The following is a 16511-nucleotide window of genomic DNA, read 5'->3' on the forward strand; positions in this document are numbered from 1 at the left end:
AAATACTGTTACAAATTTGCGATTATAAACAAATAAAAAAGTATATAAATATATTTCTAAAATGCCAAATAAAGTTGATATAGTTCTTGTTCTCTGTTAATTGTTTGTTCAAATAAATTCCTCCCCAAGAATATAGATAGTTAGAATAAACAAATGTCGATGTGAGTGTATTTGGATAAAAGTCATGAATTGTTATATTTTATTTATGTGATTGTTTTTTTGTTTTTGTTTTTTTTTTTTGTTGTATCTTTTGTTTTATATTTTTTGTTGTTTTCATCATATACTTCGCATTTCTTTACTTGATAATTTTTTGTTTTCGTTTTGCATTTGTTTTTTTATTTTGTTGTTTGTTTTAATATATTTATATGTATATTGGACAAAGTGGTAAATGTGTGAAATACGTAGAAACTTGATCTAAAATTCGCGTCTATGGTATTTGTCAGGATCGAAATATGATGTAACAACAACGCGATCGCTGAACTTGCGACCAGTGAGCGCCTGCTGTGCCTTTTGGCAATCGAGCACGGAGTTAAATTCGACAAACACTTTGCCGCATCCGGGCACCTCAACGCCCTCGATGGGTCGCGGTATCTCAACGCTGCGTACGACACCGTATTTCGTGCACTCCTCCTTAATGTCCTCCAATATATCCTCGTATTCCTCCTCGTCGCGCAGCTCGTCCGGTGTCACCATATTGAGCAGACACAACACCTCGGTGGGCGGTCCCGATGTGACCACTGTCGATAGTCCCGGCACCTGGAGCATCACCGACTGACTGGTATTTGCCGCATTCTGAGCATTCTTGGCGCCAACGCTGGCACGCTGCACAATCAACTTCTTGTCGCCCAGCTGCATGCCATTTAAGCCAGCAATTGACTGCGGCGTGAGAGAGATAGAGAGAGAACAATACATCGATTAGCAAGAGACAACAATAGCGAGAGAGAGCATGAGAGTATGACTTACCTGATCCGTAATGCTTAGATCCACGTACTCACAAAAGGCGTAGCCTTTGCTCAACCCAGTGGCAGCATCCTTAACCAGATTGAATGCCCTCAACTTGCCAAACGATAGCAACAACTCTTTCACCTGTCGAAATGAAAAGCAAGATATGTAATAAGGTAAAAATAATTTAACACGACAACGAAAGTCTCCTTATGTAAGTTATAAATTCAACTATAATCATTTATACCAAGCCTGTCATTAAACTTGAAACTGCTTTAAATCAATCTATAGCAATTTATCCCAAGTCTATCATTAAAATAAATTATTTGGGCTTACTCAACAAGCTAATTTGTAATGGTCAAATTGCGGCTGTGTTTAGGTAAAGGTTATTACTTTTTTAGACTAGTCATATTTTAAACAAATGTAAAAACTTTCTGACAATCTATAATAACAATTCTATGTGCCAACCATGTTATTTTGACTATTAACGACTAAAAAATAAATATAGCAAGAAAACTACAATCGAGTGTGTTCGACTGTGAGATACTCACTACCCATTTTTAATAAAAGCAAAACAGTGCAATATTAATTTAAAAATATACCAAAATCGTATACCACAGTATACTAAAAATATACCACATGTCATAAATGCTAAAAATATACCAGATTTTCAGTCAAAACTATCGGGTATAAAAATATGAAGCAAAAATGTATAATTTTAGATATTTACTTTGCTGTTGTGCCAGAATTTAGCTGACTTAAATTTCTAGTTTAGACAATTGGCAAACAATCTACAAATTATCTACGCGATTTCCATATAAATCTTGCTCACCTGCTCGTCATTTAGATAATTGGGCAGACCTCCAATAAATATTTTGTGTGGCGAATCGGGCACCACGGTTGAGATGACTCCGCTGGACACTGCTTGTGCGGAAACGGAAAATGCAATGTTAAACAAGAAAGTTGTGATTGAAATTTTAAAATGCCATTCAACTTACCAACAGCTGGCTTTACAGCGGGCGTATCTGTGATGCCGGGCATGGGTTGGTAATCATGTGGGCGCCTAATTTTGAGGTCTTGTCCTTTCAAATTGATGCCATCGAAGGCCATCGCCTGGGTGGTCTCATCAATCGAACGGAACTCGAGGAAAGCGAAATTCTTGTCCAAATTGATTTGGCATGCCAGGACGGGGCTGCCGGCGGCTTGTGCTAAACCAACTAAATGCATTTGTTGATTGAAAAACTCCATCATTTCCTCCTCGGTGACACCGAACGGAATGTTGCCCACATATAAGCGTCGGGCCTGTCGAGTGATCGTTGATCCCACAACGGGCACGGCTGTTTGCGGCGTATCGGGGACAACGCTGGCCGGGATTTGTCCCGATGCCTGCATCGCTTTGTACTGCATCGGTGTGATGTGCTCGAAGCCCGGCGGCGGCACATCCCAATACAATGATGGCTTGCGCCGTGAGTTGCGATGATGGCGGCGATCCCTGGACCGATCGCGATGCCTGTCACGGGAGCGGGAGCGATGACGACGCCTGTCACGTTCACGATCACGATCTGCAAGAAAAATCGGTAATACAATTAAATGAGCTGCATTATATATGAAAAAAACAATGAACAAACTAAGCTTCTGAGCTAAATGCTTATTGGATTTCATGGAATTACAAAAATTTCGGATGTTGAACAGTATTTCGACTTCCTTTTTGGGTTTTCGAGCTTTTCTTTAGTTAGTCCCAAATCGTTTACTGTTAAGTCGCTTGAATCTAAAGTTTAATGGAATTTCGTGCTACTGAACCACTTTTGAAACTCCTTTAGGTTCGTAAAAGCTTTTGTACCGGTTCAAATAGGTTCAAAAGCTTTAGTTTTAACTAGTTTTTGAACCGTTGCAATGTGTGAAGTAAACAGTTTAATTTTTTTTTGGCAAGCATTACATAAACCAACTGATTTATTTGTTAATAGTAAGTAATGCTTAAGTAAACAATTATTTGTGAGCGCTATCAGCTGATTGTTGTATCAAAAATGTTTATATGGGATGAGTAAACAACAATGCTTGCAGGTACTGTACATGGGCAATTTGTTTACATATCGTTAATATAAATATATGTATATCTATAATTATCATAATTGCCGGCTTTAATTAAATGTGCTTTAATACCACTCATATACATATATACAATGTACACATATGTATATATAATGCAAATAGTTTATACTTATGGGGTTAGCACACGTATAAATACATACATACACACCCATACACAAGCACATATGCACACACACATTGCCGCAGCCGCCCAATCGCAATACGCAATGCGGTTATTTTGGTGGGAAAAAAATAGTGTGCACACACACGCTTACACCAATGCAAATATTAAGATGAATGCATACATCTGTATGTATCCACATAAATTCATCGCATGTATCATCGGATGCTAGATGCATTGCAATTTAAGGGCCAACAAATTAAAATGAAATTTCACAAATTAACATACAACACACATCCCATTGCAAGTGTTTGTATGTGTGTGTCACACCAATATGTCTGCCGGTCCATTAAAAAGTTGGCGAGAGGAGGCCAAAAATGCTGCTGGCGATACGCGTAAATTATGGAGGTGGGTTGAGAGTTTATTAAACGTTTCGCAGCAGCACATAGCAAAATTCGTTGCGTATACAGGTGCGTTGTTAAATTGCAGGCATCATTTTTTTCTTTTGAATGCGTTCAACCATTCTATTTATGTAAACTTATGTACATAGAGACAACACTCATGTAGATATGTATGTATGCACATTCGTGTGTAAATTGTCCGAAGCCAAGCAGAGAACCTTTTGTGTGTGCAATTGTGTGTGCAGAATTTTTCTTCTCTCTTTATTGGCGTTATTTTATCGTTTGCGCTACTCACCGTCATATCCCATTTTGATACAGTAGCTTTTTCTTTATATAAATTCCTTTTAATTAACACGAAAATTTAGTAATGTACGAACTATTTAAAACAAAAAAAAAGCCGATGAAATATGTATCCCCTTCGATGTGAATGCGAATGTGTATGTCAACACATATCTGCGAAACGATATAAAACAGAACACGTGAAAAACCAGGGAATGTGTGGAATTGAAATGCAAACACTCAACATGGTTGCATTCAGTATGACCGCTACAATTTGACATCGATACAAAATACTGATACCGGTTGGCAAATACACCATAACGACGACCACCCTCAACTCGATATATCGATTGCAGACGTTTTGTCATGTTATCGCTAACCAGTTTCGCAGTCTATCGAAATATAGGTATTCTCTAAATATTTGTTGTCTGTTTGTTTTTGTATTATGTGGTTAACTAAAGCCGGCTTCTTTTGAATAAAAAAAAACACAAAATCATGAGCATAAAGATATTTTTACCGACGAATTACTTTTATGTGAAACGCTCCTGCAACCTATATGGTCAATTGCACATTAGCGACGACAATGTTGTGGTCTACTATGTGGTCGATGTCGATGACACCAACACCGATGACAGCAATAAAACAGCAACAACAACAATAATGGACAGAGGAGAATGCAATCATATGCGTTTCTTGGGTGCCATACAATGCAGCGACTCGTATGCGGATAGCAAACATTGCAATGCACACGACATGATGCTATGCTTCACATACAACAATGAATCCCCCAATGTCTCGCTGATGTTCACTGGCATAACACCCGAAAATCTAAACCAAATCAAATTGATACTGTACGACAAACAAATCGTGCGTAGTCTGATCATTAAGGGCTACAATACTCTCAATCATTGGACAATGCGCGAAACGTCGCCGCGTCAAATTAATGATGAATGCGATTTCTATATGCTCGCACGATTAGTGCAACCGGAGCCGGGAGCGATACGCAACAAATCGGAGGGTCTATGGTTCTATGGCAGTCAACCGTTATGCTTGCTGGCTAATTTACCAATGCAATTGTTTAAGTACATCGTGGGCAATGCGGTGGTTAACGGCATCATTATGCACACGGTCATCTTTAAGCACTATAAGGAATGGCAGACGATTTATGCAGCCGGGTAAATGATGACAACATGTTCGTTGATCAAAGTTCTCTCTTCGATGATCGATCTCTCATTATTCCCTTTCGATTTAGTTCCAGACTGACGAACATTATGATTGATCGTGCACTGGGCATATTGTTGATGTTGCTGTTGTTCACACTTGCCTCGCATCCTGGCGATTTCCTCATTCAGATCTCACACGTAAGCTCCAACACATATTCATATAATCACATAAAGAAATAAGGAGTATGTTCAATTTTCCAGATCATCATCAGTCAGCTGTACAGTCTGTTAAAGGTTTTAGAGGGTAGCCCAATTGGTCTCAAGCTAAACATACATCTAAATAATTTCTTTCTCGATTGCTTTAAATACCACATTGAATTGTGGTCCACATTTTTGGGTATGATATTGAATTCCTTTTCCACATTTGCATTTCTAACTAACTACGTTTTTCTCTTAGACTTAATTGAGCCAGTTGTGAGACAAGTGTTTCTGGCAATTGGCGCATTCGGTTGTCTGGGCTTTACCTATCAGATCGCATTGCTCGCTGATCTAATCTCAATTGTCGGTCTGCATGCGCATTGCTTTTACGTCTATACCAAAGTGTAGGATGATTCCTTATTTGTTGTCTTTTGTGATTGTCATTTTCTTTTAACAGATTAAATAATGTGGGAGTGAAAGGACTGACTGTATTATGGCAAGTGGTGCGTGGCAATCGTTATAACATTCTTCGAAGTAAGTCAACTTTGTTGTTGTTAAACTTTTTACATGAATCTCTTGATTTTCAGATAGAATTGAAGCACACAATTATATGAATCGCCAGCTATATCTTGCCACAATATTTTTCTCGGCTATTTTATTCTTGTTTCCCACAACGCTTGTCTACTACGTTGTTTTTGCTACAGTAAGTTATGTCTATCATAATTTTTTTTACTTCTAATCAATATTATTTATTTTATTTAGCTAAAGGCATTAACGTTCGCTACATTGGCCATTTTGGAGTTTTTTCGACGCAAGATTTTAAATTTCCCCATAGAAATGTTTCTGAAATGTGTGAAAAAAGGATTTAACGAAATTGGTATACATTTTAAATCTTTAGAACTCTTCAACTAACTAATTATCTGTCTTTTTATAGACTGCCTGCGAGTATTGGACATTCCGCTTCAAAAACAATTATATTTCAACTATCGAAATTCTAAAATTGTAATATTTGTATATAAACTGCAAGTTTAAGACAATTAAAAACAAGCTAAACATAAACCATTAACAATATCCGTGTTTTAAACAAATTTCATTGTCAAAACGTTCCATTTTTAAATTGTATTTCATTCCACTCTCGATTACTATCGATATAACACGCACGGCTGCTTTGCATGTCGGTGTGTGACCGTTTGCATATTTATCGAATTATCGAAGCTCTAGCCACATCACTAATCGTTTTTAGTGTTCGTTTCAGTCGCCGACTAAAACTGGACGAACGTGTTGTGTAATTTTGCAAAATAGTTCTTAATTTTTTTCCAAACTAAATTTTATAATGGATAATTCTGTGAAAATTGATCCTGGTAATACAGCACCAATGCCTCAACGCCAACCAATACGTGGCAACAATCAGCAAAATAAGAATATGGGCGGCAAACAAAAGCAGCTTGATGACGGCGGCGGCCCCGCAGAAAAGAGACAACGCTTCGGCGGCGGCGGTGGTCCCAACATTCAAAATCAAAATGGCGGGGGTGGCCAGAATCCAAATAAGAATTTTGGTGGCAACAAGGGTGGATTTGGTGGCGGCAATCGCAACCGCAACCGTGGCGGCAACAATCCAAATAGGTCCAATTTCCAAAATCAGAACAATCTAAACGTAAGTAATGAATAAACAACGAAAAATACATAAATGCAATTCAAGTAATTGACTGCTCAAAGCAATTTTCTAAAAAAAAAAAGAACAAAATCATTTCATCTGACGGCTGAAGGTTCCCGTTTTCAACAAGCATGAATTAAATGCATTCTGAAAGTTTATTTGTGCGAAAATGTGAACGACTGTGTGTGTATTGCGGGGTGATGTCTTGTATGTATACATGCATACAAATTATGGATGTATGTGTTAAAAGTGTGTGTATGTGCTTGCTTCTCTTCTCGACTTCAAAAGATATGAAATAATTACAATGGCGGTCAAAGAGGGGCATAAAATGCTACTTTGACCCTTAAAAATGCAATAATTTTTAACGTGGCATAAAATATTGCAGAAATTAATACTTCTAACAAATACATACAATATTGTATGTGCAATGTGCATGTATACATAAGTGCATACTTGTTTCTTTTTTATGCAATACTTAAAATCTCTGCGGGGGCTCGCAAAATCTATTTAAATGGCAAATGTTGGTAGCCGTTATATGAATATGCATACATAATTTTGTTTTCTGTTTTTTTTTTTCTTTATTTTTTCCCACTTGCTGCAAAAAATTATTTTTTCGGCACAATTCACATTAAACGTATACAACACATACACATGCACACGAGAAGTGCAGTGCGTGCGTTCGTGTGTAAGTGTACAGTATAGTTGTCTCGCTTGCACCAATAACATTGAGCTAAAACAGCTTTTGTGTTGTATTTCACGCTACGCGATCTCACTGTTAGAGTTGCTTCAAGTGTATATGTGTATGAGTAAATTCTAAGAGCAACAAAACCGGCTCCATGTTATGGTAGTTGGCTAGTCCACCATATGGGAGAATTTTGCTCTGTTGTGTTCTTGTGTTTCGTGGGTTGGTTTGGTCAAGGGGCGGGTTGGTGTTATTTTGCCATATGTATGTGTATGTATTAATACGTACGCAAAATGTCATTAACCTTCATTTTATTTTTGATTCTTACATTTGCTTTGTTTATGCGAATCGTTTGACGCAGTTTTGTGCTGCATATTTTGGAATTTATTTTGCTTGAACATCGATTGATCACCAAGTTCAATCGCATCTCTGATATGATGATAATAATGTGTTATCTCTCGCTATATGCTATGTACAAACATCAGTTGCTGCAATTGCCATTTCTCGACATGCACCTCTGATGTTGATGTTTTATCGGGAACAAAGTTATCGATTATGCGATTTGCATTTGCGCATTGTGGGTGTTGGGGTGATAAGCTTCAGGAGTTGGTGGGCTGATCTATAAGTGATCAGATGAGAAATGTCTTCTCTTTTGTTTACTGTACTGTAGTTGTAGTGTAAATCAAATCACAATTTATTTCTTTCTTTATACCATATTCTTGAATATACCAATCTACATCCAAATATATATAATACACACCCACACACACTCACAGCAAAAGTCCAATGCAGAGGCACCCAAGCCGGACGGAGGAAACGTTAATGACAAATCTAATGAAGCTTCAAGCGGCGGCAACAATGCCAATCAATCCAATCCAAATGCAGCTGGCCAAGCTCAGGCTCAAGTTCAAAACCAGGGACAAGCTCATGCTCATGCCCAGGCTCAGCAACAGCAGCAGCAGCAACAACAGCAGCACCAGCACCAGAATCAAGGGTTTAGGCCACGCGGTGGCAATGGAGGCGGTGGTCAGCATGGTGGAGGAGGTGGTGGAGGTAACAATGGAGGAGGAGGAGGAGGTGGCGGCGGCGGTGGAGGAGGCGGACGCGATCGGAATCGCGGATCACGCGGTGGTCAGCATGGCGGTGGAGGAGGCGGTGGCGGCGGAGGACAAAACTCTGGCGGCGGCGGCGGTGGTGGAGGCGGCGGCGGTGGCGGCAACAATTCGCTGCGTGGCGATGATTTCTTTATTGCGCAACGTTTGCGCAGCATCAGTGGGCCAACCCATGAGCTGCCACCTATTGAGGTAGCCCAAGAAACGAAATTCTCTGGTCGCAATCGCCTGTATGTGGGCAATCTGACAAATGATATTACCGACGATGAGTTGCGTGAAATCTTTAAGCCGTACGGTGAAATTGGCGAGATATTCTCCAATTTGGAGAAGAACTTTACATTCCTCAAAGTCGATTATCATGTGAATGCCGAAAAGGCCAAGCGTGCTCTAGACGGTTCGTTGCGCAAGGGTCGCCAATTGCGCGTCCGATTCGCACCCAATGCAACCATATTGCGTGTCAGTAATTTGACGCCATTTGTCTCCAACGAATTGCTTTACAAGGCATTCGAAGTGTTTGGACCCATTGAGCGGGCAAGCATTACGGTTGATGATCGTGGCAAGCATTTGGGCGAGGGAACGGTTGAGTTTGCCACAAAATCATCGGCTAGCGCCTGTTTGCGTTTGTGCAATGAGAAATGCTTCTTTTTGACATCGTCGTTGCGTCCATGCCTCGTCGAACCGATGGATGTGAACGATGACAATGATGGATTGCCAGAGAAGGCGTTGAACAAGAAGGGTCCCGATTTCAATCAGGAGCGCAGCGTTGGTCCACGCTTCGCCGATATCAATTCGTTTGAGCATGAGTACGGCTCGCGATGGAAGCAATTGCATGATCTATACAAGAGCAAGCAAGATGCTCTCAAGCGTGAGCTCAAAATGGAAGAAGAGAAGCTAGAAGCTCAAATGGAGTACGCTCGCTATGAGCAAGAAACAGAGCTATTGCGTCAAGGTCAGTATAAAACCGTGGGTACTATATCGACTACCTACTATTTCCAAATCTGAAAACGAAAGCAAAAACCAAAAAAAAAAAAAATTGAAACCATATTCTTATTTTTTTTGTAACTCTTCGGGTTTGGCCGAAGTTTTGATCTTTGTGTATCTCAAACCTCTAGTCTATTCCTCTCCTCAACCACAACCCTTGCCGTCTTTCAGTGGCTCTCTTTACATTGTAATCTCTCGCAGCGATAGTAAGCAAAACTGTCGATAACACCCAACAATTTTTTCATTCTAATTAAGCTTTTCTATGGCGAAGGCTCACGACAACACTATCTTGTGGCGATTGCTATCGATAGTTTTCGTGATGCTGCTCAATCACTGACTAATCGTCGTCTGTTTTGCACTCTCTTTGATTATTAATCTATATATTTATTTATAATCGTCCGTTGGCTAATACATTTCGTGTAGTGCTAATTTTAATTGTGTTATGTTGTAACCTCTCTCTAAAAAAAATCAAACAAATTCCTACCCTAGCATCTAAGTTCTACATGAATCTTGAGCTCATAATTATAACGAATACATATTGCGATTGGGTTGGGTATTACTTAAGAGTTGCACTCACCGCTGATGGTGTTATTATGATTATGTGGGGGTATATCTGATAGATATCTCATAACTTGCTTGATCTATGACGACTGATGATAGTCAAATATCATAATATTATTGTCAATATATGTTAGGAATTCTCATGAAGGCCATTAAATTTGGCATAACTTTGCAATATTATCGATGATCAGTGTCAGTTTTTATGTACTGATGTTTAACACGAAATTTATGAAGGTCATAATACCGACCAAAAACTTTGTATATATATTTTAAAGTGCAAGAAATCGATCGATTTCTTAGCTATATCGAAAGGCTGTATCAGCCGAATTTAAGGACTGGGAATTTTTGTGGATTATTATAAAGATAATTTGTATATATATGGGGAGATTTTAGACATGGACACTATAATATTTTTGATGGGACACATCGATTGTAATCGATATATAGGCATTAATATTTTGAACAACCCTTCATGATCGTAACAACATGTACTTTTGCTCTCTCTCTCTTTTTATGTATATTATGTACTCAATATATCATTCCGCTGTGTTTTTTGGGAGGGGGAAGAGCTGTAAAGTTCCGATGGGGCGGCAACTTTGCTTTTGCTGCTTCCAAATTGAGATCGACAAAAAAAAACAAAATGCTTTTAGCATTTCGATTGAAATTGCATTTCGCATGTCTAATAAACGTTTGACATTTTATAGAGTTAAGAAAACGCGAATCCGATAATGAGCGCAAGAAATTGGAATGGGAACTTCGCGAAAAGCAGGCGGAGGAGATGCGCAAACGCGAGGAGGAAACGATGCGTCGCCATCAGACCGAAATGCAGAGTCGGATGGTCCGCCAGGAGGAGGATATGCGCCGTCGCCAGCAGGAGAACACGTTGTTCATGCAGGCTCAGCAGTTGAACTCGCTGCTCGATCAACAGGAAGTCTTTGGCGGCGGTAATAATGGCGGTGGCGGCGGCGGTGGCAACGGAGGCGGCGGCAACTTTGACAACTTTGGCGGCAGTAACTCGCCATTCGAGGTTTTCCGAGGTAAGTGTGTGGGTTGTGCGCTGTGCTGCGTGCTGCGTGTGTCTACTACAAACCTGGTGCATCTGATTAACATGTTTCCTATGCATCATTACAGGAAATAATAATAACAACAACAACATGGGAGGCAACAATTCCGGTCCAGGTCCCAACAACCAGCAGCAGGTATGTAACACGCACTTCCAGGTTGCGCTTTTATTGGGTGGATCGATATCGATGTTCGGTATTCATTCACAGTCATTATCTCACATCATTCTGTTATGCATCTTTAACCATTCTGCTAACGATTTTTCTAGTCTAGAGGAGGGGAATAGAAATGGGGCCACTTTTCTGTTATCGGCTTTAAAAATGTATTTTTAATGCAAAAATTTCAAATTTAAAAATTCGTTTTTTTTCCCAAAGGTTTTTTGAAAAGTTCGAGATTCACATGCGAATTTCTATGTATATTAGCTATATCATTAACAATCGTTAAAGATCTTTAGTTATAAACTTTGTAGTAATATTATTTTACCAATTGTGGAAATTGAGAATGGGAATGTCACCTTAATTGGAGACATCTTAGTTTGCCATTTTTCTTCATGACTTACCAGATTTGTTGTAGCTTTAATTTCTAGAATTGCCCATCGTAGCAACTGTGCAGTATTTTGGTATATTTAGCCACAAGCTAATGCGGTCTCACTGCAAGCAGAAGCTTAGCTTTGAACCTGAGCTTGCAAGAAGAAAGCTTGAGAATATTTGCATTGTGAGCTTTTTTTCGATTACAACGAATGGTCGTCGATTAAAATATCGACTTATTTGAATGCAGTTAGATTGTGTGATATTTGCATGGTAAAAGGTAAAGAGAGAGAAGTGTTAAAAAGATTTATTCTCTGTTTTGGTGGCTTATGTGATCTGTGGATATTTCCCGATCTGCCTTAATGTTATATTTGCGCAACGAGTTTATTTTTAAATTTGCAATCACATTAATTAACCACAACAATTAGCAGCTCTCAGACTCGTGAGCAGAGCCTCTATAAGTATATGTATACCATGCATATATGGAGGAAATGTATAGTATATGCGTATGTTACACCAGTTGAGCTGTTCATCATTAACGGCGATTGCAATGCCTATGAGCGTGACTTGTGATTCTCTTTAATCTTGTGGGGGATCTTTGAAAGTTAACACAATTTATATTATTTATATAGAGAGTTCATCACTATGGGAAGTGGCAGATTGTTGTTTTTTTTTTTATTATTATTTTTGGAAAGGGGCTCAAAACACAAATATGCCGCTATTAAATAGCGTGCCGCATGATATAATGATATGGTGCTTGGACATTTGGCATGTGAAATGATGTTATATGCTATGCCCTTCTATAATTTAAGGGGGGAGTCTATTGAGGTTTGTGGGAGCAGAGAGGGAAGGGTGTTGGGAATGGTTTAATTACACTTCAATCAAACTACAGTAAAATCACTCGAATATATATTTTCCTTGCTTGAATAGGATGGCTTCGCATCTTTTGAATTTGGGGTTAACAATATGAACCAAGGCGGCAATCAACGTGGAAATAACGGCGGCAATAATGTTCCATGGGGACGACGTCGTTTTTAGACATGCTCCCGATATCAATCAAATGGACCACACATAAACCCAAAAAAAAAAAAAGAACAATTACAAAACTAAACAAAAAAAACCAACAACTTCTTGCATACATAAATCCGATATTTAGATATATATGCATGTACTAATAATAAATCAGTCTCTATATACAAATATATGTATATCGATTATCATATATATGTATGTGTGACGTCGCAAATCGAACAGTTTGCTATCGATTTTGCATTTGTTTTACAAAACTTAATCCAAATTGTTTGCTATCGAATGTAAATGGAGATACACATATTATTATCATTAAGTAATTACATTAACATTAATTATACTTAACTTAAACTATTTGCTACACCCAAAACAACTACCATACAAAAAACTTCTAATATAAACATCTAGACATATATACAGAGATGCTACAGAAATCGTTCAACAATTTCAACGATGCCACAGAAACCCGATTTTTAAGGTTTTTAGTAAATTTTACCAACCTCAACCTTTTCGAACTTGCCTATTCATATTTTTTTTTTTATCATAATCATCCATCAAGTTCAGCTTAGAAAATGTGGCATCACTGACCTTGACTTTGAAAATGTCAAACGAGGTGGCAATGCCAGCGGAATGAAAGCTGATTGATAGCGAAATCATTCCGCTCAAAATTTGCCGAATCGATTTCTGTAGCACCCCTGATATTTAAATATATATATTAATATATAATAGCGCTATATGTATATACATATATATGCATTACATATATATAAATATAGGTATTATTTGATACAATTATTTCTGCAAATATGTCATCGTGAAGTGTCATCTCAATAAAGAAAACTTGGATTTTGAAGAATTGAAAAACTATACTATATAATTATGTATGCTCCAACCTGACTTGGAAAACTCTCTTGAGCTACTTTTTTTTTAATATTGTTAATTTGAAAATTTTTTTCTTGAATATTGCAATTTTATTTTTATTTTTTTTTTTTTTTATTCTCTTGAATTTTGTATTGAAATATAATCTGATATATGGTATAGACATTGTATATGTTCGTTAACTTTTCGTATTCTTGCTACAATCTCTGCTACTATATGGTGAGTATGATGCAGTGGGATTATTTTTGTCTATGGATTTGGGATCAATTGGGGGATATTTAACAAAATGTTGGGAAATATATTGGCAATTTTTGAATTACTTGTGATGTGGACTTAAAAGATCTATAGAACATGTGTAATAGTTCTTGTGCAGCTCTGTTAAACAATATTTTATATGAATTCTTAAAAAATACTATACTATATAGAAATTGTAATTACATTATGAACGGCGAAGTTTCGTTGAACTTTAACTTAATATTATAAGTATGTCGAATTGTGATTGGATGTGGGAATGAAGAAGGAATGCTTTGATGATATATGGAATGTATTGCTGGGGAATTAAAAGAAATTTGCGAAACTGATTTGGGAAGCTTAAAATCGTATGCATCAAGACGATGACAATGATGATTTTTTGCTTTTTTTGTGATAGCAATTAAGTGCTATGTATATGTGGAACTCCATTATAATTAGCAAAAGGTATGTACGGTTTCGGTTCGTGCCACAAAACTGACACTTGACACAATGCCAAGTCAATTAAATGTAATTGGATCTGACTAATGTTTATGTCTGCCATATAAATGCACTTGCAGATATTAAGGGCACTGAACTGTCTATAAACATATCGAATGTATGAGTAATCTGCAATTCTAAGATTTACTGTGTTTATAAAAATAGCGATTTTTGTTTCCAAGAGTTCTGCTGTCTGCAAGAGTATCAAATATTCGGCTCGATCGAATTTGTTTCTTATCTTTGATTTTCTTTTGGATCGTAAAGAAAATCAACTCTCTATATTTTCGTTATATATTTCATTCACAATTAAATCAACCTAACTAATTCACAGCTCTCGAATTTCTCCCGATTCTTAATCGACTTTCGGCGACAATTTGTCGATGCAAATGTAATGCAATATGAATATCGATGGCGATGGGTCGATCGATGGGTCTCCATACGTTATGACGTCTATTTTTGGATAACTTCCATTTGTGTGTGACGACTCAAATCGATTGCGAACCCAAATCACGTACTTTGTGAATACTTGAATTCGTTTCTATTTGTAAATTGCGCAACATTTTGTTTATATTGATATTGTAACAAAAGGTAACTTGATTGGTGGAATGCTCTTAAGATTTTGTTACCTGCTTTTTTTTTTGCCACCCTGCACAATTTCCCCTTGTAGTACTTTTGGGATTATAAGGGGAACAAATCGAATGGTGACTTTCCATTTCTCGAAATCATATTTGATGTAATATGTGTATGTTTTTTGTTGTTGTTGTATTATTACTATTGACAATCTGTGTATTTCGGAACTGTTTGAACAATTGTGGACTCGAACGGATTGCAAATGAAATGAAATAATGGCCAGAGCGATATGTGTATGATCAACAATGATAATTATAATGCAACATCACATGGTTAATGATCCATTTCTTCCCCAATAATTGCACAGAAATCACACTGTGCCGAGGAAGTTTCAAATCATCTATTTAATTATATTTAAATATTGTTTACGTACACATATATTTACTATTATATATGTATGTGTGTGTGTAATAAACCTAATTGAGTGATTTTTATTATCCATTGCTTGGGGGAATTACCCATCTGAAAAAATAATAAATAAGGGGATCGCAGAAATCGAATGCGTTTTTTTTTTTTGTGGGTAATTAATAATTTCATGGAAGGCCTTAATGGAAATTTTCTATTGAAATTCTTAATTTAAATTTCATTCTTTTGTTTTAACAAAATTCCCAGAATTTCCCCGTCAAATTTATTGCTAAGAATTGTTAATTTAATTGAATTGAAATGGGAATTATGTATAACATGATCTAAGATTAAACTCGAAATTTGCGGAAGTGAAATTTCTTTTATTTTGAAAGTAATCTCTTTTTGATGAATAAATTCCCAAAAAAAAATTCCCCAGGTGTCGCTCGAGCACAGTTGTTTTTATTGCACTGGTTCTAGTTCCAGTTCCAACGATTGCCAACTTTTATTGAAGTTTTACCGGTTCTGACCAATCGACAAAAAAAAATCCGTTATTTATTGCTGCGACAAGTTACTTAATTCTAATGCGAGCTGTTTAATTTGCTTTTGCGCTAATGAGGAACAAGTAATTAAAATATTTTATTATGCTTACAGGGATCTACACCATTGCAAGGATGCTCGAGATGTTCACGATGTTGCTGTTGTTGTTGTTGTTGTTTGACAGCAACAAATCCTATGAATTATTATTGTGACGTCACTTTTATGGTGCATTCAAAAAACTCGCCACTAGGTGGCGACAATAAAATGAAAAGACTGTTTTGTATGGCAATTGAAAACATCCCGAGTTTTTATTTGATTTAGCATGGGAAGTTGAATGTTGCTGTTGCGGTTGTTGTTGTTGCTGTTGCTGTGCAGCGCAGAGAGGCATAAAATAACTCAGCCGAAGACGACGGAAGCGGATTGGATGAAACTGGCACACAAACCCCATAAACAAAAAAATACAAAAAAAATATATATCGTTCGTTCGTACTCCTAATGCTGCCACACCGGCATCGCAAAAGGAAACTGAAACTGAAATTGAACGCGCGGCGTCGCCGCAAATTGTGACGCAATTCAATCACGCTGAAATGC

At 37.5% G+C, this 16511-nt stretch overlaps 3 protein-coding genes across 6 annotated transcripts; 2 read left to right on the top strand and 1 right to left on the bottom strand.

Annotated features, from left to right (window-relative positions):
- Nucleotides 1-170: 170 nt before the first annotated feature.
- LOC117577825 (splicing factor U2AF 50 kDa subunit) lies at nucleotides 171-4007 on the bottom strand. 2 transcript variants are annotated; one of them, XM_034262763.2, is made up of 5 exons: nucleotides 3848-4007; nucleotides 1941-2504; nucleotides 1775-1863; nucleotides 964-1086; nucleotides 171-876 (listed from the first exon to the last, which is right to left on the bottom strand). In XM_034262763.2, exons 1-5 carry the CDS (start codon nucleotides 3858-3860, stop codon nucleotides 415-417), a joined length of 1251 nt encoding a protein of 416 aa, XP_034118654.1. In that variant the 5' UTR covers nucleotides 3861-4007; the 3' UTR covers nucleotides 171-414. The 2 variants fall into 2 exon arrangements, with proteins under 2 accessions (XP_034118654.1, XP_034118653.1); XM_034262762.2 differs by having other exon boundaries at nucleotides 1775-1866.
- Nucleotides 4008-4107: 100 nt separating this feature from the next.
- Nucleotides 4108-6271, top strand: LOC117577824 (phosphatidylinositol N-acetylglucosaminyltransferase subunit Q). Of its 3 annotated transcripts, none has more exons than XM_034262758.2 (8): nucleotides 4108-5006; nucleotides 5084-5192; nucleotides 5256-5391; nucleotides 5452-5596; nucleotides 5650-5726; nucleotides 5780-5895; nucleotides 5955-6069; nucleotides 6127-6271. In XM_034262758.2, the coding sequence occupies exons 1-8, from the start codon at nucleotides 4327-4329 to the stop codon at nucleotides 6222-6224; spliced, it is 1476 nt and encodes a 491-aa protein (XP_034118649.1). In that variant the 5' UTR covers nucleotides 4108-4326; the 3' UTR covers nucleotides 6225-6271. The 3 variants fall into 3 exon arrangements, 2 of the variants coding, with proteins under 2 accessions (XP_034118649.1, XP_034118651.1); XM_034262760.2 differs by having other exon boundaries at nucleotides 4843-5023; XR_007954717.1 differs by lacking the exon at nucleotides 6127-6271 and having other exon boundaries at nucleotides 5784-5895; nucleotides 5955-6056.
- A 160-nt stretch (nucleotides 6272-6431) lies between these two features.
- Nucleotides 6432-12869, top strand: LOC117563427 (protein no-on-transient A). The gene is made up of 5 exons (XM_034241764.2): nucleotides 6432-6846; nucleotides 8305-9589; nucleotides 10887-11219; nucleotides 11314-11381; nucleotides 12702-12869. The coding sequence occupies exons 1-5, from the start codon at nucleotides 6526-6528 to the stop codon at nucleotides 12807-12809; spliced, it is 2115 nt and encodes a 704-aa protein (XP_034097655.1). The 5' UTR covers nucleotides 6432-6525; the 3' UTR covers nucleotides 12810-12869.
- The last annotated feature ends 3642 nt before the right edge of the window (nucleotides 12870-16511 follow it).

This window comes from Drosophila albomicans, chromosome X (genome assembly GCF_009650485.2).
Source record: "Drosophila albomicans strain 15112-1751.03 chromosome X, ASM965048v2, whole genome shotgun sequence".
Taxonomy (NCBI): Eukaryota; Metazoa; Arthropoda; class Insecta; order Diptera; family Drosophilidae; genus Drosophila; species Drosophila albomicans.